This window comes from Pseudorasbora parva, chromosome 2 (assembly GCF_024679245.1).
Source record: "Pseudorasbora parva isolate DD20220531a chromosome 2, ASM2467924v1, whole genome shotgun sequence".
NCBI lineage: Eukaryota > Metazoa > Chordata > Actinopteri > Cypriniformes > Gobionidae > Pseudorasbora > Pseudorasbora parva.
Window position 1 is genome coordinate 23,193,227 of NC_090173.1, and position 24,488 is coordinate 23,217,714.

General features: G+C 39.7%; 1 protein-coding gene across 1 annotated transcript in view; it reads right to left on the reverse strand.

The window, feature by feature from the left end:
* The window catches only part of scn4ab (sodium channel, voltage-gated, type IV, alpha, b), a 55,737-nt gene extending 34,073 nt beyond the window's left edge, over positions 1-21,664 (reverse strand). The window contains exons 1-6 of the mRNA XM_067412625.1: positions 21,513-21,664; positions 8,208-8,532; positions 7,970-8,090; positions 4,431-4,518; positions 3,533-3,661; positions 423-514 (exon numbers count right to left, since the gene is read on the reverse strand). Of these exons, the coding sequence (XP_067268726.1) occupies positions 423-514; positions 3,533-3,661; positions 4,431-4,518; positions 7,970-8,090; positions 8,208-8,477 (700 nt within the window). The 5' untranslated portion in view covers positions 8,478-8,532; positions 21,513-21,664. The remainder of the gene's footprint in view (positions 1-422; positions 515-3,532; positions 3,662-4,430; positions 4,519-7,969; positions 8,091-8,207; positions 8,533-21,512) is intronic.
* Positions 21,665-24,488: the final 2,824 nt, after the last annotated feature.

A 24,488-nucleotide genomic window follows, 5' to 3' on the forward strand; every position in this document is an offset into this window, starting at 1 on the left:
GGATTCTTCCGCATACGATGTGCAGGCGTGTTTGGGGCTTATCCTGCTGGATATTATCTCTTTGGAACTATCAACAGCTCGCATTCATGGAGCAAAGATAAAGACTTTGAAGAGTGCTATTTTTGATCATTTTAAATCCTTTATGTCTTCTTTTTGATGTTAATTTATATGTATGTGTATATGTTTTAATGTTTATTGCATTTTTACCTTTTCATTTATTTATTTTTATCTGACGATTAGGTATTTCTTTTCACCTTTTCCACTGCAATGACCTGTAATTTCTCAGTACAGTATAAGTCTACCATGGGGGGTGGTGGGAGGGTAACAATCAAATATGTTGTCTTCTCCTTATTGTTCTGACTATTCAATAAAAAGAATTGTTCACAACAACAACAAAAAAAATAATTACATGCTGTATTTACCTGGAATTACAGTAATTGTTTTCAGGGCACGGAGAACACGGAAAGTCCTCAGAGCAGATACATTCCCCAAGTCCACAAACTCTGTGAGGTACCTGCGGATGAAGTGAAAAGACACTTGCAACGCCTATTATTTTAAAACCTCACAACTATACCACTGATAATATATACATCAAACAACCTTGAATTTCTTGATATTAAAGGCACAATATGTATGTATCCAAAAACCACTAGAACAATGTTACATATTTTGTGGACTTGCGTACTTACTTTATCCCAAACTTTCCACATATGTTCCAAGAAATCTAGATAAATAAACAGTTTTAACCAGGACAAAAACCACATGTCCATGTGTCGCCCTTTTGATTACCCTTGATTTTATCGGTTTTATTTTGTAGAAACCATGAAAACACCAAATGACTTTCAGAACCGGTCTGGTACAGGAATTCTGGTATGGTGCATGTGTGTACTGAAAGGTACTGAATGCAATCTTTAACAGTTAACAGTAAACTGGTTTTACATGTGGAACATACAATCCGAGTTCCCACACAAACATATTAGGTACTCAAGTACAACCTAAAAAGACGTCAATAAAATAGTCTGTAAAAAATGTCACATAGCATTACATTTACCTCCACAGCTGGTTAATTCACTAGAGAATTGAATTATTTTGCTAAATAAATGCAATATTAGCCTATATATTTAATATATTCTACTTAATCAGTTAGTGATGTCTTGAATATTTAATGTATGTTTAAATCTGTCACGAAAAAGACAGTCACTGTATAAATGATTATATTTCAGCAACAAAATAGAATAAAAACAATTTCACAATTAGATTGAGAAGTTAATGCAAAAACTGCCTTATGTGAAAATTACATGTTTGCATAAAATGTGTTATTTGAGTGCTGATTTTTATATCTAATAATAAATAGAAAGTAAATGTTGGCTCTCTTGTGAAGCTTTAATATTATAGTAATGTGCAAGTAATGGCTCCCTATATAGTTTTCCACTTTACCGCATTAGCAGAGATAATAATTTTGAAGGAACTTTTAGTTATACTTTAATTAATTTAAGGACAGGCAGAATTGGTTCAGTAAACCGCTGAAAAAAAAGCTATTTTTGTCACACATCTGTTTGGTTCTGTTGGGTTTTTGCTTTGGTCACATGTTCCTTTTGTCTCAGTTTCCCACCACTTGTCTGTTCTCATAGTTACCCTGGTTAGTATAGTTCTGTTCAGCTGTGTTTAGTTTATCCTCATCTGTGTCACCTGTGCCCCTTGTTTAGTCTGTCATCAGTGTTTGTATTTAAGTCCCTCTGGTTCAGTCACTCCATAACTGCGTCTGAAAACCTAGGCTGCTGACTCATTGCCTCATCAGACAATGACTTGTAAGGCAGCGTTTTGTGCATTTCGTACACCACTGTTTTGTAATGTAACCTAAAGGCACACTCACACCAAGAACGATAATGAAAGGTAACTGTATATTAGTGGACAAATAGAGCTAGGATTGTTAAGAAACTTTAATTAATACTGTCAAATAACAAATCTGCTTCTCAGATGCATTAAGCGAGGTACGAAGATCAGGCCCCTGGTCTTGGGCAATGAACATCCCAATGCATATTGATTAAATCATTGATCAAAAACTCTTTTTTTGATGGATAAATCTGTAAACCAGTTCCTGTTGGAGTATTTGTGGCTCAAGAAAGTGTACATTCAAATCTCTTTTATCGACGTGACCTTTCTTAAAGCTTGTTTTTGAAGAGTCAGTTTTATAGTCTTCAGAGGAGTGTCGAAATTGCTGGGGGAAGAGATATGTTCAGTGTAGACTATATTTAGCTTGAGTGCAATAGTCGATCACAGCAGCCAAATGGCATCATTATGTGTATACTATGAACCAATAGCAAGTGAGATGCTTGTTGGATCACGGTATTGAATTATGATGTCTATGGACGTCAGGCGACTCAGTTCATGTAAAAGTAGTACAGGAGCTATGAGAAACACATTACAGTTACTAATATCTTCTAATACTAACAGTTCTTATATAGTTCTGTGAGGAAGTACTGAGAGAAATAAGCATTGATGAGATGTTTTCAAATACTCCTGATTTCTATGGCTCAATCAGTAAAGCTTGTCGCTGACATTGCCAAGGTGATGGGTTCAATTCCCAGGGAAAGAGTGAAAAAGTATGTAGCTTTGGATAAAAAATGGCAAAGACATGACAAAAATAGACTGCATAGGAAGCTGAAATATTTATCAACAACCTGTTGTGTTCGCACACTATGTATTGAGGATTCACTTGACTAGACATCAGGGGGAAATACACCGGAAATAACATTTATTCTGTTATTCTGATAACATGCAAGATTAGATATATTTACCTATGCAAATATAAAATACTTTTAGGTGTTAGTACCAAGGAATATTATGGATGACAGCAGAGGGAATAATAATAAATGTCTATCAAGATAGTATCGGGACCTTGAAAGTTCTTATATACCTTCAGATCTCCAATCAGACCGCAGCCTTTTAGTGTTTCTGAGGAGGGCCAAAGTGTGAAGCTGCTAAAAATAGGCCTGGTAAGTGATCTCTCTTTACAAGTGGATAAACATTTTCATTCAGTCAGGCTGTGATTGTAAAGGGAGGTGAGGGTGGACCTTAGAGAGGCGTATGGAGAAGACGAGGAGGATCAGGCCCTGCAGGCAGCCTCATTATACTTTTGGTGATGCTGTAAACACACTGACCTTTGACCGCTCACATCTGAGTGGGTATTTTCACAATGCTTCTGTGTCTAATGTGGTTGCCAGAACTAATGTGCTACATACCCTGACTGGGCAAAAACTGATTAGTCGCACACTATGCTGACTATTTGGAATGGCATCTGATTATGGAAACTACTTTTAAAAATAATGCTGTAAATGGTTGCAGTCCTCTTCTGAATAAACCATTTGCATTTAACCACAACGCTAATTGAAGGATTTATAATACAACCCTTAGGATTTAACACACATTTTTCTCATTAAATTTTCGTCAATAAATGAAATAAAATTATATCAGTACAAATGTTTACATCGGCTTGTTTAGCCACTGATTTTACATTCAGGGTCATACTTACGCCATGCTGATGACCATGAAATCCAGCCAATTCCACGGGTCTCGTAGGAATGTGAAATCACCAATGCAGAAGCCTCTGGACAGCACCTTTACCAATGCCTCAAAGGTATAGATCCCAGTGAAAACATACCTACAAAGATCCAAATTGCTCAATAATCAATCATGGTCTATATATATGCAGAGGTATGGAAATGCATATGTTGACAGGCAGGCAGAACATCCTATCATTGCATTCGGACCGAAATGCAGTGATTGGACGAAAATGTCAGGTCCTGAGACTTCCACAAAAGACAAATGTACTTTTGTATTTTTTTATATTTAGACCACTTATATTATTGACTGCTATCAGGATGGGAAGTGATTTTTAACCAGTATAACAAAAAATGTTTATGAAAAACATTGCCTACCCTATCTTTCAATTCCAATTCCTGAATGTAAATTAAATTTGAGTTGAGGCACCAAACCAGATGCAGAACAGCAATTTAAATGCAATGTAGAATTAACTAATACTCAACGAAGATTATATAACTAATTTGACAGACAGACAGAGAGACAGACATACAGACAGACAGGGATACCGATAGACAGAGATACAGACAGACAGATATACAGACAGACAGATATTCAGACAGACAGAGATACAGATAGACAGACAGACAAACAGAGATACAGACAGACAGACAAACAGAGATACAGACAGACAGACAGAAAGAGATACAGACAGACAGACACAGATACAGACGGACAGTCAGATAGATAGATAGATAGATTATCTGGATGATGTGGATGAGACAGATTGAATGATAGGTAGGTATGTGGGTGCAGTAGATGTGTCATTGGTGGGGTTGTGTATTTGAGGAATGTTGGGATGGATTTTGAAGATATGGTGCAGCTCTTACTCGACTGTTTTGCTCCAGGATGGAGGGTCACTCATCGTCATGAACACACAGTTTGACAAGATGGTTAACATGATGAACATGCTAAACAATTTGTTATGAGTAAAGGAGCTTAGATGGAATGATTTGTACCTCTAAATAAAATGAAAACTGAGAGTTAAAGATGTCATTTAAAAGGTTTAGTTCACCCAAAAATGAAAATTCGGTCTTTAATTATTACCCTCATGTTGTTCGACACTCGTAAGACCTAAGTTCATCTTCATAACACAAATAAAGATATTTGTGTTGAAATCCGAAGACTCAGAAATTCCTGGGCCGAATTCAAAACAAGGTTTCGAACGGTTATGAATCAGTGTATCAATTCATGATTCAAACCGCCAAACTGCTGAAATCACGTGACAGTGTCGACCTGAAGTGATCTTAGTTTTTTTTTTTCACACTCTCGTCGCTTCATAAAATGATTGTAGAGCCACTGTGAGATGGGCTTGTAACGACGTCTTTAGTGCCTTTATGGGTCTTGAGAGAGGAAATTACATTGGTGTCAATGAAGGCCTTTCTGAGCCATCGGATTTTAACACAAATATCTTCATTTGTGTTCTGAAGATGAACTGAGTTTCTTACAAGCGTTGAATGACGATTTTTCATTTTGGGGTTAAAACTACCGTTTAAAACATGGAAATTAAATAATAGATGAGGAATATATATATACCTAAAGGATTATTAGGAACACCATACTAATACTGTGTTTGACCCCCTTTCGCCTTCAGAACTGCCTTAATTCTACATGGCATTGATTCAACAAGGTGCTGAAAGCATTCTTTAGAAATGTTGGCCCATATTGATAGGATAGTCTCTTGCAGTTGATGGAGATTTGTGGGATGCACATCCAGGGCACGACGCTCCTGTTCCACCACATCCCAAATATGCTCTATTGGGTTGAGATCTGGTGACTGTGGGGGCCATTTTAGTAAAGTGAACTCATTGTCATGTTCAAGAAACCTATTTGAAATGATTCTAGCTTTGTGACATGGTGCATTAAATTGCTGGAAGTAGCAATCAGAGGATGGGTACATGGTGGTCATAAACGGATGGACATGGTCAGAAACAATGCTCAGGTAGGCCGTGGCATTTACACAATGCCCAATTGGCACTAAGGTGCCTGAAGTGTGCCAAGAAAACAGCACCCACACCATTACACCACCACCACCAGCCTGCACAGTGCTAACAAGGCATGATGGATCCATGTTCTCATTCTATTTACCCAAATTCTGACTCAACAGAAATTGAGACTCATCAGACTAGGCAACATTTTTACAGTCTTTAACTGTCCAATTTTGGTGAGCTCGTGCAAATTGTAGCCTCTTTTTTCTATTTGTAGTGGAGATGAGTGGTACCCAGTGGGGTGTCCTGCTGTTGTAGCCCATCCGCCTCAAGGTTGTGCATGTTGTGGCTTCACAAATGCTTTGCTGCATACCTCGGTTGTAACGAGTAGTTATTTCAGTCAAAGTTGCTCTTCTATCAGCTTGAATCAGTCGGCCCATTCTCCTCTGACCTCTAGTATCAACAAGGCATTTTCGCCCACAGAACTGCCGCATACTGGATGTTTTTCCCTTTTCACACCATTCTTTGTAAACCCTAGAAATGGTTGTGTGTGAAAATCCCAGTAACTGAACAGATTGTGAAATACTCAGACCAGCCCGTCTGGCACCAATCCCGATGCCACACTCAAAAAAACATTGCCATTCTGACATTCAGTTTTGAGTTCAGGAGATTGTCTTAAACCAGGACCACACCCCTAAATGCACTGAAGTAACTGCCATGTGATTGGTTGATTAGATAATTGCATTAAAGGAACACTCCACTTTTTTTGAAAATAGGCTCATTTTCCAAGTCCCTTAGAGTTAAAAAGTTGAGTTTTACAGTTTTTTAATCCATTCAGCCGATCTCTGTATCTGGCGGTAGCACTTTTAGCATAGTTTAGCATACATCATTGAATCATATAGGTCCATTAGCATTGCTCTCAAAAATGACCAAAACTTTATTTTTTCAAAGATAATATTTTTCCTAATTAAAACTTGACTAATTTGTAGTTACATTGTGTACTAAGACCAATGGAAAATTAAAAGTTTAGATTTTTATACCGATATAGTTTGGACCTATTTTCTTATTCCTGCGTAATAATTATGGAACTTTGGAATTATGGAACAATACGACCGGCACTAAGTTTGTGCCGTTGCAGCCGGCAAATTATGTAGTGGATTTACTGTGCGATTAACCATATGGTTCTGTGTGTCCTAAAGAGCGGTGATAGTGAGTCGAAGGTTTATACTACTACCATCATGTTTCACAGAATACCAACGAAAATCAAGTAATGAAAGAATCAGTGGTTGACTGCTCTGAACCATAGATATTAAAACACCGGTAGATTCAAACAAGAAACTGCGTGTTTGCTCAAAGCATTTGGGACCAGATTACTATTTGGAAAACATGGATAGTGTTACCAAGGTACGGCATCTAAAGGATATGGCCAAACAGGCCGAAGTGTATCACCACCTTGGCTGTAAGTATAAAAAAACTTTTTTTGTTAGCTTGAACGACCAGATTGAAAAGCACTGCTGTTGTCTTTAGCTAACCTGTGAATGAAATCAATAAGCGTGGGGGTTTTGCGCGGCCATTTGGTTTATACAGTATATAACGTTAGTAGTTTTATTTTTAGCATTCTGGTGAGGTAGTGTATAGTTTTATTGATAAAATGTTTATTTGCTGGTATTTTTTATCTTCAGTTTCTATGGTACAAATTACTATTGATTTATGAGTGAGATGACTGGGTGCATATTAACTGAGTGACAGAGAGAAACAACGGAGAGCGCGGACTCTCTCTGTCTTCATAATAAGCACTCTTAGCATATTTCTTTCACATATTACGTTAGTCAAAATCAAAAGGTCGGCAGAACGAATCTATGTCAGACCATTTTTCCTTGAATTTTGACTCTTCTCTGACTCACCAGTTTGAATCTGCTCTCCTCGTCCCTTCTGCCCCAGTCTGTTCAGCCACACTTTCTCTTTCACATTTCAAAAGCTCGTCTTCAGTGTAACTCTTATTCCGGTGCAAATAGATATGGTTCAGGATCTGTTGGTCTTAGTACACGATATAACTATAGAAGAGTCAAGTTTTCAATAGGAAAAATATTGAAAGTCTTTGGTCATTTTTTTATCACTGATGCTAATGGACCTATATGATTCAATGATGTATGCTAAGCTATGCTAAAAGTGCTACCGCCAGATACAGAGATCGGCTGAATGGATTCAAAAAGGGTAAAACTCAAAAAGTGTAGTGTTCCTTTAATTGAAAATTGAACAGGTGTTCCTAATAATCCTTTAAGTAAGTGGATGGATATATAGATAGATAGATAGATAGATAGATAGATAGATAGATAGATAGATAGATAGATAGATAGATAGATAGATAGATAGATAGATAGATAGATAGATAGATAGATAGATAGATACTATTTCCATGGGTTATATTGAATATGAAGGATATGAATGTATGAGTATTCTTATGGCTACTCGTCGAACAGGGTTGAAGGGACTTAGAATGTAGCAGGCAGGTTCAGCATTGAATCTGTATATTGTATTCCCTTTGGTGACCACGATGAAAGTCTAAAAAACAGAAAAGGGGACAGAACACCTCTTGTTGAATAACTATTACAGTTCTATTATTTACAGACCTGACAGATTTACAGTTTATATCACTGTAATTTTTCCTTTGCCACTGACTTTTTGTGCTTTGTAGAATGGATCCAACTCTTCAATAGGAACATTGAGGAGCTTTGGTGGAGGGTCTCCATAGATGAACGGTAGCGCCTTTCCTGCTTCCAAATCACTGGTGGGTTTGGGCAGATCTTCTTCAGCCACCTCGATATTCTGGGCCTTCATCTGTTCCTGCTCGGTGGCTTCTTCTGCCATCCGCCGCTCGATCTCGGCGAGCGACTCCAAAGTGAAGGGGCGGAACACATCGGTGCCTGTGGGAGGGAGTAGGCGTGCCATCTTGACATTCTGCTGAAGGAGGGCTGCCACCACTTTGGGGTCTCTTAGTTGTGCCCTGCAGGGATAGAGTAAGGTGGATCATGAAAAAAGGGAACGTTTGTGTACATTCGTAAAGTACATTAGTCTTTTAGTTCTTTGGACAACATTATTTATATTCAATCATTGATATTCAGTCAAGTATTTAACAATTAATTCAATTTCTATCAATTAAAAAAGAAAGTTATGAAATTACAACTCATAATTAGTCCTGTCAAGCGATAAAAAAATTAACTAATCATATGTTTTTAGTTATTAATCGCACCCAACATTAATGTTTTAATATATTTTTATATTGTAATAATTTCACAGTTTTTCCAAATGAATGTAGAAACAACATAAAAACAACATAAAGACGGTATGTTTTAAATATTTGGTCTGAGAGGAAATATACAAAAATACAGAATAAAGTTATCAAACACTTCACAGTCTTCACTGCTTAAATATAGATTAATCCTTATTAAAGCTACAAAAGCATTAATCACATTAATCACAGACAGCAGAAGGAATATTAGGCTGTTTAAGATCTGAGGCACATGAGGAGGATCTAACACGCATCCCATTTTCACACAACTCTTTATAGTCATTTAGGACTTTTTTTTAAACTCGTTCACACATAATTAGTATCACCTGCTGACTTCTAGTCATTTGTAATCATTGTGGAGGTTGTCTGTTCTTAATCCCATGCAAATCAGCCATGTTTGTAATCTTTAAAGTAAAAATTCCCCCTGCTAATGAAATCAAATAACACAAATAAATCAAATGTAAAACGTGAGCTATCATTTAAACCTGCTAAAAATCACATGGGGCACAAAACTATATTTGTTTCTTTTTTTTTATCCATCTAACCAGACCATATATCCGGACTCTTAACCAGGGGATATGTCAAAATTACATCATATCCAGAAGATAAGTCAGTAAACTTTAGTAAAATCACCGGCTTCGCTTATCCTTTGTGAATACGCATCAGATGTGGCGGGGATTTCTAAATCACACAATGTCCCCAGATAATTTTAATATTATAAGGATGACAGAAAATATTCAACATGTTAAACTATAGAAAAATAAAACAACGTGTTCATTTTGACAGCACTGATATTATAATTTATTTTATAAATAGTGTCAATTATCACACTCCGAGTGGAGTGTGCCCTAACCCCAAGGGGGCATGGGCGTCCCTGCTGCTGGTATGCCAAAACAATGGTGTCTACTATCCAGTGAGACAACCTTTGCTTTTAGAGAGCCTTCCCTTTCGGCTTCCCACCATAACAGACAAAGAGTTGGTCTGAGGTTCTGAAACACTGCGTCCTGTCTACGTAAGCGAGACGTTCCCTTTCGTTCAGTCACTCCGAGTAACGTCAGTTACTGACAAAAGGGGGTCCCAATTTAAAAACGCCACTTAGCTGTCTTCTAGTGCCCTGTGCAAGCGCGAGTGCCCTGACGTAAGACTAGTACGGCCAAAGGCCTCCACTTAACACAGGAGATACCAAGGTACACTGGGAGGCATATTCCAGGTGGAGATATGCACCATAGTGCCTACCCGTAGGGAGGACTTAAGAATACACCTATGACCGGCTAAGGGCTGCATAAGGAAGATCACTGGAATACCAGCCGCAGGTGGATTTTTAACCCCAGGAGGTGGCAAGCTTGCCAAGGGAAGACACCCGCTCAGGGAGACTTACGGTGGAAATACACATGTGGGGGTCAACCTGAGGGGAACCATGCACATGGGGCACCTGGCCGGACACGAGTGTCTGGGCTGAATAGGGCAGACTTACTGGCGTCGGCATCATCAGTGCTGGAGGAGCTCAGGGCTCTCGGTGAAGCTCACCTGAGAAGATTATCGCACGTATCCAGTCCGAGTGGAATGGCGAGCAAGCGAAGACACCTGAGCCAATCCATTACCGGCCACTTGTAGAGGCGAGTACATAGTCGGATACAGGCTCCACTCGGAGATTGTAAAATATGGCGAATGTGTTCGTGTCGCCCAGCCTGCAGCTCTGCTGATGTCTGTTAGCGGAGCGCCATGCGCTAAAGCCCAAGAGGAGGCCACACTCCGAGTGGAGTGTGCCCTAACCCCAAGGGGGCATGGGCGTCCCTGCTGATGGTATGCCTTCTCCAAGGGCAGCGCTTGCAGGTTCACCACCTGTTCTCTGAACGGAGTGGTCGGAACCTTGGACACATATCCAGGCCGAGGTCTCAGGATCACGTGAGAGTCACCCGGCCTGAATTCCAAAAATCAACCAAAAATGCCTGCAGGTCCCCTACCTTCCTGATGGAGGCCAATGCGGTCAGGAGCGCTGTCTTCATAGACAAGAACTTAACATCTACTGACCGCAAAGGCTCAAATGGGGCACTCTGCAGAGCACTTAAAACTACTGAGAGGTCCCAAGAGGGTATGAGAGGAGCACGAGGAGGATGTAGTCAGGAACCTGATGACTAGGTCATGCTTACTTACCGGTTTACCGTCCAAGAGGTCATGGTAGGCGGCAATCGTGGCCACATAAACCTTCAGGGTGGATGGAGACAGCCGTCGATCCAACCCTTCTTGGAGAAATGACAGCACCGACTCGATCAGGCATTTCCAGGGGTCTTCTTGGCGAGAAGAATACCAACTGACAAAGAGATTCCACTTCAAGGCATAGGCCTGTCTCGTGGGTTTGGCCCTAGCGGAAGTGATAGTAGCCACCACCGGAGGTGGTAGGGTACTCAAACCTGCCGTGTCCCATCCAGGCGGGCGAGTTAGGACAGGTGGCAGTAGTGTAGACCGCCCTGGTGGTTGATGTACACTACAACGGCCATGTTGTCCGACCTGACTAGTACGTGTTGACCCTTCAGCAACGCTCGGAAGCGGTGCAGGGCAAACCATACTGCCAGCAACTTGGGACAACTGACATGCAGGCGCCGCTTAATCTCTGCCCAGGAGCCCGCGGCAGAATGTCCATTGCACATGGCACCCCAAACCGTAGTGGAAGCATCTGTTGACACAACAGCATGCCTGGAAACTCGTTCTAAGGGAATACCTGCCCGTAGAAAACTGAGGTTCGACTACTGGGTGAGTGTCTGTCTGCAGGCCCGAGTTACTGTGACCCGGAGCATGCCAGACTGCCATGCCCATCTCGGGACTCGATTGCGAAGCCAGTGCTGAAGCGGTCTCATATGAAGCAATCCCAGCGGCGTCACCGCGGCTGCAGATGCCATATGCCCCAGGAGCCTCTGAAATAGTTTCAGTGGAACCGCACTCTTGTTCTCTATCTGACGGAGGCAAGTTAGCAGTGACTGCGCACGCTCGCCGGTAAGCTGCGCGCACATGGCGACCGAGTCGATCTCCATACCGAGAAAAGAGATCCTCTGCACGGGGCAGAGTTTGCTCTTCTCCCAGTTGTCCTTCAGGTCGATCGCTGCAAACCAATCGCATGGACGAATGCATTTGAAAAGGCGTTTCACAGTCAACATCCTGAACAGAAGCCTGTAAAGGGATCGGTTCAGCACGCGAAGGTCCAGGATTGGTTGTAACCCACAGGTTTTCTTCAGTACAATGAAGTACGAGCTGTAGAAGCGGGACTTCATCTTGGCTGGAGGGACGGGCTCGATCGCGCCCTTTGCCAGTAGGGTAGTGATCTCTGCATGCATGACAGGGGTATTGGGCCCCACCATGGTATAGCGGACACCCCAGAAGCGGGGAGGAGCCCCACGCGACCACAGCAGTGGACATCTCCCGGCCCAGGGAGCGTGCGGTAACCTTCGTCGCTCGGAGAGCGAGGTTGGTCGTGGTGCGTAGCTCATCTCTGAGCCCTGGGTCGGCTCCACCCTCGTGCATGTCGCACAGCAACTTGGCCTGGTCGGCCTGTAGGGTTGCCATGGCATGCAAAGAAGCTGCGCCCTTCCCCGCAGCTCTGTAGGATTTCACCACCATGGAAGATGTGAATCTACAGGCTTTGGAGGGGTGCATAGGATCGCCACGCCAGGAGGAGGCGCTCTGGGGACACAGTTTCATCACCACAGAGTGCTCCACCGGGGGAATCCCAGTGTACCCTCTAGCCACCGCCCCATCGAGGGCGAAGAAGGTGGAAGAGGTTGCCAAAACGTTCGCGAGAGGACAACGGGGCCCTCCACGAGTGTGCAATCTCTTTATGCACCTCCGGGAAGAAAGGAATTGGGGGCATGGCAGGACGCCTATCTTGACGTGGCGCACCCAAAAACAAATCGTCCAGCCGCGAATGCTCAGGTCGGGCGGAGGGTTCCACTCCAACACCGCGGCTGCCCGGGCAAGCATGGCTGTCAACTCTGGATCCGACTCGGGAAATGCTGGCACACCCGAAGACGGCATATTTAATATAAATATATAATTCATGAACATATGTAGCTATTTTGTTGCATTTAATCTGCTTAATTTTAAAGGGGGGGGGGGGGGGGGGGTGTGAAATGCTGTTTCATGCATACTGAGCTTTTTACACCTTTAAAGACTTGGATTCCCATCCTAAACATAGACAAAGTTTCAAAAAATAATGTTGGACGTTTGATGGAGTATTTCTGTGTTAAAAATACTCCTTCCGGTTTCTCATAAGTTTCGGCGAGTTTTTTTCGAGTATGGGTCTACTTGACGTTAAATAGATCGGAAGGTCCTTGTATGGGCCGTACGGGCTCTTCTCCCGGTAGGGTGCGCGCGTGCGTAACTAGAGGGAGAGAGAGGAAATGCACGGCGTAAACAGTCTCTCAGGTGCAGATCCAGTCGTCCGTGAACACTTATGACGCGCTGCGCTCCACTTTATTCCTATGGGTGACGTCGAGCGACTTCAATGCTTCAGCAGAGCATTCCGGGAAGGCAGCGCTGCATTTGAACCAATTTGAACGCAGAAATGACGGGAAGCTTCAAGGCATCGCTTCAGTCGCGTCGCAAAGTGGATTTCCACGGTCACTGCTGTCACAGGACTTCACCAAATAATACCAAAGAAGTGTGTTTTTGACAGAGCGGTCCCAGCGATAAAGGTTCGGTCCTTGGAAGCAGCCGGTGAGTAGATCAACTTCAAATGTCTCTGCTATTGGCTACCGTCGCATGAGTAAACATCAGTAAACGGTACGATCGCGTGCTTCGTCATTCAAATGCGCTAACGGTTACTCCATTGTTGTTCTGTATAACGTTACACTATTCTGACTCTGACGTGCAAAACCGTTTTGCTTGCTACCTCTAAGGTCTAACGTTAGTCACATACAATAGTCCATAAACCAAATCATGTCCTCATAAACTGCGTGTAAAGACACACAAAGGCCCCTAAATACAGTACATACCACAGAGACGGACATCCTGATGTTGCCATTTCTCCTGTTCAATTTATTTCAGCCTCAGATTTGATTGTGGATCATTATCTGTATTAGCTGAGATAGCATGGGTTTCTCCACGCTTGAGGACATCACCGCTTTGTGCACATTCGTCATTCTTTAGCTCCGCCCACACGATACGCCTCCAGGCGCTCGTTTTTTTCCGGAAAGACTCGGTACAGCCCATATTTCTTTTATAAATATGATAAAACTAAAGACTTTTCGGAGATATGAAGGATGCAATACTACTCTATAGGTACTCAAGATTGACATGAGATTGACTGAAACTGAGTGTTTCACCCCCCCTTTAATGAATACATACAAGAGCTCGTATCATGCAGAAGGATCTATATTGCTCGATTGATTTCGCGAAAGGATCTGTATTCACGGAAGGATTGTTACAGATCAAAGGACTTCGTGCAGTTCGCTGGTTTCACCAGGAGACAGCAGCAGCAATGTTGAGGGTGCAGTTCATGCGTCAGGTAAGTGGTAATGATTAATGCTGCCTTCACGTGCTCTTGGAATTATCATAAATACGAGTTTCCTAGGTAAAAATTGCGCTAGTTTTCAAGCGGGATGAATTCTAAACAGTAAGAGAAAGAAAGCCATGTATGTTACAATATAGTGTAAAAAAACTACTTTAGTTTGCAACTTTAGTTTAGTCACAAATGCAAGTACATTCTTAATATTGATCAAATGTTAAAAGAGCATAATTCGATTTTTTTTAAATTACATTTTCCCTTTCTTACTCCAACAGGGTGTGACCAAGATATCCATTGATGCTGTCATCATTGCAAAGTTTCTCATCCAAGCCAGTCAGTTCTTCTTAAAGAGATAGTTCACCCAAAAATGAAAATTCTGTCATCACTTACTCACCCTCACGTTGTTCCAAACCTGTATGAGTTTCTTTGTTATGCTGAGCACAAAATAAGATATTTGGAAGAATGTTTGTAACCAAGCAGATAGACAATTCACTAACATAATAGGGGAAAAAATACTATTGTAGTGAATGGTTGCTCTATCTGCTTTGTTACAAACATTCTTCCAAATATCTTTTGCGTTCAGCAGAACAAAGAAAATCATTCAGGACTGGAACAACATGAGAGTGAGTAAGTGATGACAGAATTTTCATTTTTGGTGAACTATCCCTTTACCATCTGAAACACTGACAAGAAACAAGAATGCTCCACTGTATCTACTTTGACTGTGTGTGTAGTTTCCAAACTAAAGGTGCATTAAAGATATTAAAGAAAAGTTACAAGGGCTTTGGTTATCTTTTTTATTTTAAAGAAATTTGAAATTAATTGTTATGAATTTTTTTATAAATGCAGATGATTTTATCCTCACTATAACATTTTATGTATTTTATTGCATAACTATTGCATTTTAGTTCCACTGCAATTTCCAGTAACGATTAAAACCATTTAAAAATGAAACCCCTAATTTAAACATTTTCACTGAATTAATTATAAAAGAGGTTGAGTAAATGTACATTTTAAAGTTGACGTCAAGTTTGAGCCAACTAAAAAATTATAAAATTATAAATGAATTCAATTAACTTTAAAAATAATTGAGCAAACATACATTTTAATATTGAAGTCAAGTCTGAGCCAATTAAAAATGTTAATTCAGGTAACAATTTCTAGAACGAACTTGAGTGAACGTAAAAAATCTGTGGAACTAGTTACTAAATAATAATTAGTTGAAAGCACTTGAAATTTTTTACAGTGTAACACAATTCCGCACACAAAGATTCAATTGAAGGCGAGTTCCACTTTTGAACATTGCCCCACATACTCACTGTCAAATGTGATCACTAGAATGAGAAGAAACAGTATGCAGTGTTGAGAAGTGTCATTTATCAGGCACGTGTGTAATTATTAAAGAACAAAGTTTTGATTTTAATATTGCACATTATAATTGTAAAACAACATTTATCATTATTTATCATCATCAGCTTACTTTTCTGCACCTGTTCACAAAAGTCATGACTCACTGCACATGTACGTACATGGAGTGAAGACCACTGGTAACTTCCCAGAAATTGTGATTTAGTGCAAAATCTACTCAGCAGGAAGCTGCTTATCAAAAAAGCCTTTGTTGCATCTTCCCATTTACTATGTTTGAAATACATTCTTCAACTGCTTTTGATCTCAAGATACCTCACTGACCATCTAATAAATACTGCAACAATATAAAAACATCAAGGCCCAATCTGATTGGCTACATCTACAGCAAGTCACTTTTGCATTGTTCATGCCATCATATTTTTTGACAGATTACTGTATATTCTTGAGCACACCTTTATTTTCTGCCTTGATCCAAGAAATAGGCTACATGATTGCATTAAAACATTTTGGTCAATATCAATCATTATGTACATGTTGAAGCCAATATCTGATATTTGATAGGAATGTAAGTGTGATTGCAATACCAAAAAAACAAACAAAAAAAAACAACAAAAATAAAATAAAATAAAAAATAATAATAATAAAACATTTTTTTTAAAAATCGCTCACATTGAAAATCCATATTTCTATGCATTTCAAATAACACTAAACATCATATACCTATACAATGTAAAACAGACATTCATTTTAAAGCAATTGCAACTGCAGAAAGCAATCTTTTCTATATCATTTAACAAACATGGACTTTTTAAAGTGGAAAATTACCTACAGTTAATTAAGCAAAACTCAACAAACAATAGAGAAACAAAATATCCATGTGTTATGAATAAAGAAAAAAACAACAGAGTAAATTTGTTTTAAAAGTTTTTATTTGTATAATAGGTAGGCCAACTAATGTACCCTACATGATCACATGTAATTTATTGCCATATTTCAGTATTTTTTTGGTTGATATTGAAATGGACGCGCATTATATATTATGCATTAGTCATTATGTTGAAAGTCAAAATTCTGACCTAATCTACAGAATGATATTATATACTGTACATTTTTTTTGCTATTGCTATACATGTATATTATAGCTATAAACTATATACCAAAATCTTTTAGTCACTAAATGTACTCATTTGTGCATTAGCATTTATGAATCACGTTTGACACCCTTTGGAATCTTCCCACTGATCCATGTGCTGGGTGTTGAGATCTGTGTTTGTGCCGCTCCTTAAAGCGCTGGTCAGGGTCATTCCACTGTTACATAACACAGACTCACCTGTTCTGACAGGAATGTGATACGACCTACAGTCTCTAATGAGGCCTATTATGTTGGGAATGACTGCCAGAGATTCATGTAGGTGTCGCCCCATGGGAAACAGTTGTTTGGGTGCTGAAGTAAATTTTTATGAATTTGTTATGATTTAGAGAGTCATTCTGTGAAGTTGGGAGGGACAGAAGCCGAAGACTCATGCAGTACCTCAGCAGCTGCTGTAGGCCATCACCCCGTATGGCATCGGGTTACTGGTGACTCCACTCATTCCTGTCGTGCGTTTGCTCGCTTACATTGTGCCGATTAACAAGTCCCGCCTCCTGCTAAATTCCTCCCGCCCACTGCTCAATCATTTAGCAAGGTCACTCTGGCTTTTTACTTAAGCCCAATAATCAATAGGCCTAAATAACATCTATCTATCTATCTATCTATCTATCTATCTATCTATCTATCTATCTATCTATCTATCTATCTATCTATCTATCTATCTATCTATCTATCTATCTATCTATCTATCTATCTATCTATCTATCTATCTATCTATCCATCCATCCATCCATCCATCCATCCATCCATCCATCCATCCATCCATCCATCCATCCATCTACTACATAGTCTGTGTGTGTGTGTATATATATATATATATATATATATATATATATATATATATATATATATATATATATATATATACACACACTATATTGCCAAAGGTTTTGGGACGCCTGCCATTACATGCAAATTAATGACATCCCATTCTTAATCCGTAGGGTTTAATATGGAGTTGGCTCACCCTTTGCAGCTATAACTGCTTCAACTCTTCTAGGAATGCTTTCCACAAGGTTTAGGAGTGTGTTTATGGCAATTTTTGACCATTCTTCTAGAAGTGCATTTGTGAAGTCAGGCACTGATGTTGGACAACCTGGCACGTAGTCTCCACTCTGATTCATCCCAAAGATGTTCTATCAGGTTGAGCTCAGTACTGTCAAGTGCACTGGTGCACAGTCATGTTGGAATAGGAAGGGACCAACCCCAAACTGTTCACAGCATGAAATTGTCCAAAATGTCTTGGTATGCAGAAGCGTTAAGAGTTCCTTTCACTGAAACTAAGGGGCCAAGAACAACCCTTTAAAAACAACCCCACAACATAATCATCCTCCCTCCACCAAACTTTACACATGGCACACTGCAGTCAGGCAAGTACCGTTCTCCTGGCAACTGCCAAATCCAGACTTGTCCATCAGATTGCCAGACAGAGAAGCGTGATTTATCACCTAAGAGAGCACGTCTCCACTGCTCTAGAGTCCAGTGGCGCTGTGCTTTAAACCACTGCATCTGACGCTTTGCACTTGGGGATGTAAGGCTTGGATGCAGCTGCTCGGCCATGAAAACCCATTCTATAAAGCTCTCTATGCACTGTTCTTGAGCTCATCTGAAGGCCACAAGAAGTTTGAAGGTCTGTAGCTACTGACTCTGCAAAAAGTTAGCGACTTCTGCAAACTGCGCTTCTCAGCTTTGTAATTTTATGTGGCCTACCACTTCGTAGCTGAGTTGCTGTTGTTCCCAATTGCTTCCACTTTGTTATAATACCACTAACAGTTGACTGAGGAATATTTAATAGTGAGGAAATCTCAAAAACTGACTTATTGCACAGGTGGCAACCTATCACGGAGAGCACTGTCAGAAAAAAAGGTACATTTTGTTCACTGGGGTATTTCCCTAAGGTACAAAACTGAAAAGGTACTAATATGTACCTTTAAGGTACTAATACGCACTCTTAAAGTACTGATATGTACCATTTAAGGTACTAATATGTATCATTTAGGGGTGAGATCACTTTTGGGTACCACCCCATTGACAGCACTATACCTTTTTTTCTGAGAGTGAACTCACTGAGCTCCTGAGAGCCACCCATTCTTTCACAAATGTTTGTAGAAGCATCTGCCTAGGTTGATTTTATACATTTGTGGCCATGGAAGTGATCGCAACACCTCAATTCAATGATTTGAAGGGGTGTCCCAATACTTTTGGCAATATAGTCTGTGTATGTGTGTGTAGAATGAATTGAAAATGAATGAGAAAAAATAAGGAAATGCTTCCATTACAATAATTAGCTGTTCAAGCAATAAATCCAGCCTCTAATTTTCGTGCACACTCCACGTCTGTCTGAATAAACAAATAATGATGCTAATGGGTAGACTAAATTAAAAAGGTAAACAACTCACCAATCAAAATCACCTGAAATGACTTCAAAACATGATCTGTGAAGGTTTTTTTAGTGCGCAATCCACTTGGTTAAATTAAACTGCAGTGTTCACAGAGCTTTGATGACTGATTATCTAAAAATAAGTTGACTATAAACAACTTACAGATAAAACAGATGTAATATGAAATGTGTTACTTTTATGTTTGTGTGAATAATAATGTTTATATGACATTAAGTGTAACTGGAGCATAAATCTGGTCTTTGCCCCCTCATTTCACAACACAACTGTATAAGACTATATACAGTATACTGCATATTTTTGTCCAGGACAGACTAGAGCTCATGTCTCTTTTAACATTCCTAAAAATGTTCTTCCTCTGACTTATCAAGATGTAAACAACATATTCAGTTCACAATCTGAAAGTTTTACTTTGTCCCCTCCTCAAATGCCCTTTGGGTCCTTCTGCGGGCCCACAGTGTCGGCCACATCACGGATACATAACAGCCTTCTGAAACCTAAAATGTCAAATGGGACACTACAGTTTTCTACAGTGGACTTATCAGATCTGTGACGGCCTTTGCAAGACTGCAAATGCACATCAAGTGCTCCATTTGGGACAGGGCTTTTGAAGGGACTGTGAACCCGTTAGATTGGGTTACACGTACTGGACTGCAAGCCACCTCAACTGTTCCTTCCTCCAAACACGCTCCTGTCAGGTTATTTTTCATCTCAGGCTGCCAGAGATGGATGATGACTGATATTTTCCCACAACTATTAAGCTTCACTGCGCCAAACTGGTCTCCTTCTGATCACGCACACTTGGGTTTGCGCTTTCACCCTCCCTTCATCTCTCTCTCTCTCTCTCTCTCTTCATCTCTCTTTCTTTCTCTTTCTTTCTTTCTCTCTCTCTCTCTCTCTCTCTCAAAAGAGAGATCGAGAATTAGTGGAGCAACAACAGAGTCTGAATAACAACTAAGACTTTCTGAATGTATTTAACTGACACACTTTTAGTAAATTATAAAACATTAAAAAGAAGAATTTGGGAGAATCAATAAATTAAATGATTTACTGCCATTGTATATATAAAATTAAAGATGGCAATCATGTTATAGCAGTTTCCTTTTATCTCTTTTAAATGAATGGCAATAACAGAACGTTTCATTAATGGTTTTTAAAGGATTGTGCCACTGTCAGACTTAGTGACAGCCAACAGAGCCACCAGAGCTCACAGTCAGCAGATCAGAGACACGATTTCAGCTTGTGCAGAATCGCTATGCACCATATACTGCAAAGCCAGGGGGCCCGAGGTGAGACCTGAGAACTAGCGCCTCCCTGACACAGACGCAATCCAAACAGGCCATTAAAGTCTGATACATCCAACCTAACAATAAACAGACAGGAGTGATGATCTAGATTGCAACATGCTCAACAAGTGTTTTCTCCAGGCAGAACAAGGCATTCATTACGTAGAGCCAGTGTAGGGTCAATGAGGATTTACACTGGTCATGGACTCCTCACTGTGCTGACAATGCCACAAGAGCACGAGTCTAAACTGGACCAGTAACATCTAGTGTTGTGCCATGTAACATGGCCTTCCAATTCCAAAAGCTGTTGGAGATCATACTGGTCTCAACACAACATTTTGATTTTAGACAACATACTGTAAAGGTTTGAAATGCCATCTACACTCGGATGGAGTGAATGCAACCTGAGTATAGTGATAGATGGTAAAAAATAAAAATAAAAAAAACCTGGGAAAGTGGACAAAATGGATCACATATAAGTTGTTTAGTAACCACCATATTTCAAACAATGTAGAGAAATTGCATTTTAATAACACTTTTGAGTTAAATAACACTATAGGTCAAGCAGAAGATTTGGAAAGCTATAAATAACTAAACAATTATTAAATAATGAAATAGTATTATTAAATTACTAAATAAAACTAATTAAACTAAAGAAATTTATTTTATTCTTTATTATATAATTTATATTTATGTTATATAATTTTTATAAAATAAATAATGAAATGATTTGTTTATTTTATGCTTTCTTGGTAATAATTACTATATGTAATAATTCATATTTTCATGTTGGATGGTCATATTAATTGGTAAAAAGTTAAAAAATATAATTTGTTTTAGTTTTAATAAACATCAGCCAATATAACTATATCTGTATGCATCACAGCAGAGCTTCAATGAACATACAGCAGAAAAGCAAATCATATAGATCAGTTAAGGAGATACCAAAGCCTACGAAATATGTAGTTCCTTCACATTGACAGATCTGCACTTACTCAGGACGTGGTGCCACACGAGGGAGGGCAGAGCAGGGCAACAGTGTGGACGTCTACAGTGCGAGGTGAACAACACTAGACTGTCTCAAAGAAACAGGTGTCACTCTAACATCAGGCTATTTTGTTCCGGAAACAAAGTCGCATGGCTTTAGGTCTTTGGCTCCATTGCAAAGATCATTTGAGAGGGACTGAAGGAAACCACAGGCACGTACCATTTCAAAGGGTGAGGTGGCGGTGGGGGGAAGAGGGGAGGTTTCAAAACAGGATGTTTGTGGAGAGGTGCCGATGTGCTGTATCATGTGGAGGACTGACGGCAGACCATATTTATGAGCCTCTCACACATTCTCACTCTATCGCAAATAAGACACGTTACATAAGCAAATGGGAGCAACAGTCTACTAACAATACTGCAAAGCTCGGTTAGCACAGTGAATTGTTTCATTTTGCATAGATATTACATCTGTTTCCGCTACAAGGCTATTTTTAAGAACAACACAGCAGTGAATGACAGTGTAAACTGAATAAAATCTGCATTTACATATGCATTTAGCAACAACATATCGTTAAAATAATATAATAAATAAAATTTCACCATTACTGATAAAAATAGATAGTTCTCGTTTCTCTTAAGTAAACTGTATTTTGTCTTAAGCAAAAAAAACTCAGTGAAAATACTCAGCGCTTACACTTTACCTGCCTTAATGTTAGCAAAGTAAAGGTTTTCTTTTCTGTGCAGTGTCAGCATATTTACTATTAAAACAAGAAATTTGGGCGGGGCATATGCTACAGTTTAAAAGTTTGGGGCCAGTAAGATTAATAATATTTTTATTTGGCAAGAACACATTGCATTGATCAATTTGACAGTAAATACATTTATAATATTACACAAAAATAAAGATTTAAAATGAATGCTGTTTTTCAGAATTTATGTCATAGTTTCTAGTTAATATTAAGCACTTTTTATTTTTATTTTTGTACATTGATTTTAAAAAGAGCAGCAAATCAGCAAATCTGATTGAAATTTGAATGATTTCCAAAGGATCGTGTGACATTGAAGACTGGAGTAATGCTGCTTTGACATCACACAGGAATGAATTACATTTTAAAATGTATTAAAATAGAAAATTGTTATTTTAAATTGTAATAATTTCTCACAATATTACTGTGTTAACTGGCCTAGAAATCTAGATGCACCCTAGTGGCAGCAAATCTACTCTGCCGCGAATATCGTCAAGCAACTCTCGATACACGTCTGAGCTGTAAAAACCAAACTCTGGTCAGGCCAATCACATTGGGTATAGAGTCAGTGGGCGGGGCTTAACATAATGACGGCAGAGTTGCGCTTGCGTGTGCTACAAGTCAACACCAACACAGAAGCTGGTGAACGGCGGTCTTTCGAAATCGGCTTTTGCCGTGATTTTGGAAGACTTGGAGTTAAGCTTTTCTGAGAAAAGAACAAAGAGCGGCACTGAAGTCATTCTTAAAAAGGGAAGAGTGTTCGGGGTTTTGCCGACCGGATACGGCGAAAGTTTAAAGGACAACTCCGGTGAGAAATGAACCTAGGGGTAATTAACAGATGGTTACAGAGTAGATCGTTCTCTGGGATGCGTTTTCTTGAAAATCGAATGCAAACAGTTTTATCTCTAAAAACAGATTAGCTTATAATGCTTGTCTATGGGGCACAGGGTAGACACAGGGTGGTCAAATTAAATCGCTAGTTAATACCACTAACAAGGCTCAAAATAGCCTCACACTAACACGGTAGCATAATGAGGGTCCCTACATGCAAACCGAAGCATTGAGAACTTTGTAAGAGTACAAACAGTTTAATAAGAAGATACGTTGTAAGCATAGTGCCTTACGCGTTCACGGACAGGCACCATCTCGAAAAACAGTCTCGATGAATCGATCTACGAGCGCTGTTCTAAGTGAGCTGGTCGATAGGAATTAAGTTTGTGAAATGAAATAACATGGACATTTTTGTATTTATTTATTTATTTTCTCTGTTGTGTTCAGTGTTTTCTTCCGGAAACAACGGACCATATGAGATTCCAAGTCACAGTTCATCACTTAGCAGAGCTCTCGTCGCTCGATGAGTCGAGACTGTTTTCCAAGATGGCGCCTGTCCGTGAACGCGTAATGCAGTATGTCTATAAACTGTCTTCTTATTAAACTGTTTGTACTCTTACAAAGTTCTCAATGCTTCGGTTTGCATGTTGGGACCCTCATTATGCTACTGTGTTAGTGTGAGGCTATTTTTAGCCTTGTTAGTGGTATTAACTAGCGATTTAATTTCACTACCCTGTGCCCCATAGACTAGTGTTATAAGCTAATCTGTTTTTAAAGATACAACTCTTTACATTCGATTTTCATGAAAACGCATCCCAGAGAACGATCTACTCTGTAACCATCTGTTAATTACCCCTAGGTTCATTTCTCACCGGAGTTGTCCTTTAATCTGTCATCTAGCTCTGCTTCACGTTGCTCTGGTTGGTTGTAGCGCTATCCTATCGCATGCAGTGGGAATTGGAAAGGCAACCGTTTATCCCGCCCCTTGGATTGAGCCCGGTCTATGGTGATTTCCCAGACAAACATCTTGATGTGGGACTGGCTTGTCAGGCTATGTTTTATAACTGTATTTTTGATCAAATAAATGAGTCTTTTCAAAAAATAAAATCTTACCAACCTCATACGTTGGAACAGTAGTGTATTTTTTATATTATTATAATTATTATTGACAAAAGGCTGTAATTTCATCTTAAACCAGGATTTGCTCCTTTCTAGTCGGTTGCAGGAGGAGAAGCATTCACACTATAGAAAGCATGTGATCGGAGAAAAGTCTGTATAGTGCAACATGAGTCATTAATATTTTTGGTCAAGCGAAAGATATTTTGAGCACAAAAAGGAACTGTCATTTACTTTTAAGAGTATACTAGCATATTCTCAAAGCTAACAAAGAAGGACCAAGAGCCACTA